General features: G+C 44.9%; 1 protein-coding gene across 1 annotated transcript in view; it reads right to left on the bottom strand.

The window, feature by feature from the left end:
* Positions 1–3,729, bottom strand: part of LOC122558021 (ciliogenesis and planar polarity effector 1-like) — a 77,987-nt gene that overhangs the window by 23,080 nt on the left and 51,178 nt on the right. The window contains exon 8 of the mRNA XM_043706355.1: positions 804–946. Within this exon, the coding sequence (XP_043562290.1) occupies positions 804–946 (143 nt within the window). The remainder of the gene's footprint in view (positions 1–803; positions 947–3,729) is intronic.

Consider the following 3,729-nt stretch of genomic DNA (forward strand, 5'->3'; position numbering starts at 1 on the left):
GGCACAACATTCGCCGCTCTCCAGTCCCCTGGTACCACCCCCGTTGACAGTGAAGATGAGAAGATCATTGCCAACGGTACTGCAATTTCCTCTCTTGCTTCCCACATTATCCTAGGATATATCCCATCAGGCCCGGGGGACTTGTCTATCCTCAAGGTGTTCAAAACGCCCAACACATCTTCCTTCCTAACATGTATCTTCTCTAGCTTACCAGTCCATTTCACACTCTCCTCTTCAACAATACGGTTCCTCTCATTCGTAAATACTGAAGAAAAGTACTCATTCAAGACCTCTCCTATCTCTTCCGACTCAATACACAGTCTCCCACTACTGACCTTGATTGGACCTACTCTCGTTCTCGTCATTCTCATGTTTCTCACATACGCATAAAATGCTTTGGGGTTATCCTTGATCCTACCCGCCAAAGATTTTTCATGCCCTCTCTTAGCTCTCCTAATCCCTTTTTTTCCATGTTACATTTCTCCCATTTATAATATCACATAACTCTTGATGGGACAAATGTAAGGCACAATATAACTGTCCAGAGACCTAATCACCACTGCACTCAAAGGTTATGCCCTCTCTTAGCTCTCCTAATCCTTTTTTTTCATGTTGCATTTCTCCCATTTATAATATCACATAACTCTTGATGGGACAAATGTAAGGCACAATATAACTGTCCAGAGACCTAATCACCACTGCACTCAAAGGTTTGAGATCTTTGGCCTGACTTCCACAGGGTAGTGTGGATGCTTGTTTAGCTCAGCAGTTCTACAATGTACATGTTAAACATTTAGACTTACTGTACAACAGGTCCAATATGTTCTTTCATATCAGCCTCCAAGCCTATGATCGGAGTCCCCAGAGATGCTGGGTAGCCTGTGTCCACACTGGTTTCTCTGTCTAGCTTCAGTCTGGGCTGCTCCATCAACTGGCTCTCCACATTCTGTAAACAAAACATTTTTGAAATATTGAAATGTAAGAAATGAGACGGCCATTTGTGCACAGCAAGCTCCCACTAATAGCAATGTGGGAACTTCCAGAGCCCATTACAAAAGGTTAAATAGCAGAGCACTTGGAAAACGGTGACAGGATCAGACAGAATCAGCATGGATTTATCAAAGGGAAATCATTTGAAGATGTAATTGGTAGAATTAATGAGGTTGAGTATGATTTATTGTTTTCACATGTACCAAGATTCAGTGAAAAGTGTTGTGCATTCCACTAGACGTAGTTTACTTGGAATTTCAGAAGGCTTTTGATAAAGTCAGATCTAAGATATTAGTGTTTAATATTCAAGAGAATGGGATTGGGGATAGTGTACTGACGTAGATAGAGAACTGGTTGGTAAACAGGATACAAAGAGTAGAAACAAACAGACATTTGTGTCAATAGTGTGATGAAGGAAGGGGCCATATTGGGCCTGGTCTTGGAGAATGAGCTAAGCCAGGTGGTAGAAGTTGCGGTGGGGGATTTCTTTGGGAACAGTGACCACAATTCTGTAAGTTTTAGAATACTTGTAGACAAAGATGAGAGTGGTCCTAAGGGAGGAGTACTAAACTGGTCCAAGGCCAATTATAGCAAAATTAGGCAGGAGCTGGGAAATGTGGATTGGACACAGCTATTTGAAGGGAAGTCCACATTTGATACGTGGGAGGCTTTCAAAGATAGGTTAAAGATAGTGCAAGGGGTAGGAAAGACAAGATTTGTGAACCGTAGATGACAGGAGAAATTGTGCGACTAGCCAAGAGGAAAAGGGAAGTGTACATAAAATCCAGGCAGTTAAAAACAGAATGGGACTTGGAGGAATATTAGGAGAGTAGGAATAATCTTAAATGAGGAATCAAGTGGGCTAAAAGGGGTCATGAAATAACTTTAGCGAGCAGAATTAAGGAGAATCCCAAAGCCTTATATTCATATATAAGAAGCAAGAGAAAGGATTGATCCACTAAAGGATAAGGAAGGAAGGCTGTGTGTCGAACCTGAGAAAGTGGGTGAGATTCTCAATGATTACTTTGCATCAGTGTTCACTGAGGAGGGGGGCATGATGAATGCTGAGATTAGAAATAGAAGTTTGTTTACTCTGAACCACATTGACATAAGGAGAGAAGATGTGTTGGGTAGGTTAAAGGATATTAAGGTGGACAAATCCCCAGGACCGGATGGGATCTATCCCAGGTTGCCGATTGAGCCGAGAGAGGAAATAGCTGGGGTCCTGACAGATAAATTTGTAGCATCCTTAAACACAGGTGAGGTGCCGGAGGACTGGAGGGTTGCTCATGGTGGACAAATCCCCAGGACCGGATGGGATCTATCCCAGGTTGCCGATTGAGCCGAGAGAGGAAATAGCTGTAGCATCCTTAAACACAGGTGAGGTGCCGGAGGACTGGAGGGTTGCTCATGTCCCCCTGTACAAGAAGGGTAGTAGGGATACTCCAGGCAACGACAGACCAGTGAGCGTGACATCAGTGGTGGGAAAGTTGCTGGAGAAGGTACTGAGGGATAAAATCTATTTATATTTGGAAAAGAATGGGCTTATCAGTGCTAGCCAACATGGTTTTGTGCTGGGTAGATCATGCCGTACCAACTTAATAGAGTTCTTTGAGGAAGCGACCAAGTTGATAGATGAAGGAAGGGCTGTAGATGTCATATACATGAACTTTAGTAAGGTGTTTGATAAAGTTCCCCATGTTAGATTAATGGAGAAAGTGAAGTCACATGGTGTGCTGGGTGTTCTAGCAGGTGGATAAAGAACTGGTTGAGCAACAGGAGACAGAGAGTAGTGGTTGAAGGGAGTTTCTCGAAATGGAGAAAGGTGACCAGTGGTGTTCCACAGGGGTCAGTGTTGGGGCCACTGTTGTTTGTAATATACATAAATAATGTGGAAGAGGGCACTGTTGGTATGATCAGCACGTTTGCAGATGACACAAAGATTGGTGGAGCAGCAGAAAGCATAGGGGAACTATCAAAGAATACAGGAGGATATAGATAGACTTGAAAGTTGGGCGGAGAAGGAGGAATTCAATCCAGGCAAATGTGAGGTGATGCATTTAGGCAAGTCTAATTCTAGAGCGAATTATACAATGAATGGAAGAGCCTTGGGAAAAGTTGATGAGCAGAGAGATCTGGGAGTGCAGGTCCGTTGTACCCTGAAGGTGGCTGCACAGGTGGCCAAGAAGGCATATGGTATGCTTGCCTTTATAGGATGGGGTATTGAGTATAAGAGCTGGCAGATCATGTTACAATTGTACAAGACATTGGTTCGGCCACATTTAGAATACTGTGTACAGTTCTGGTCGCCACATTACCAAAAGGATGTGGGCGCTTTGGAGAGGGTGCAGAGAAGGTTTACGAGCACATTGCCTGGAATGGAAGGTGCTAGCTATGAAGAGAGGTTGAGTAGGTTAGGACTGATTCCATTAGAAAAAAGAAGATTGAGGGGGGACCTGATTGAGCTTTACAAGCCCCGCCCCTCCAACCGCCACCAGGCCCCGCCCCTCCAACCGCCATCAGGACAGAACCCCACTGGTCCTCACCTACCATCCCACCAATCTCCATGTACAGCACATCATCCGCCGTCACTTCCGCCACCTCCAAACGGACCCCACCACCAAGGATATATTTCCCTCCCCTCCCCTATCAGCTTTCCGTAAAGACCACTCCCTCCGCGACTCCCTTGTCAGATCCACACCCCCCACCGACCCAACCTCCACTCCCGGCACCTTCCCT

The sequence above is a fragment of the Chiloscyllium plagiosum genome, chromosome 16, assembly GCF_004010195.1.
Source record: "Chiloscyllium plagiosum isolate BGI_BamShark_2017 chromosome 16, ASM401019v2, whole genome shotgun sequence".
Taxonomy (NCBI): Eukaryota; Metazoa; Chordata; class Chondrichthyes; order Orectolobiformes; family Hemiscylliidae; genus Chiloscyllium; species Chiloscyllium plagiosum.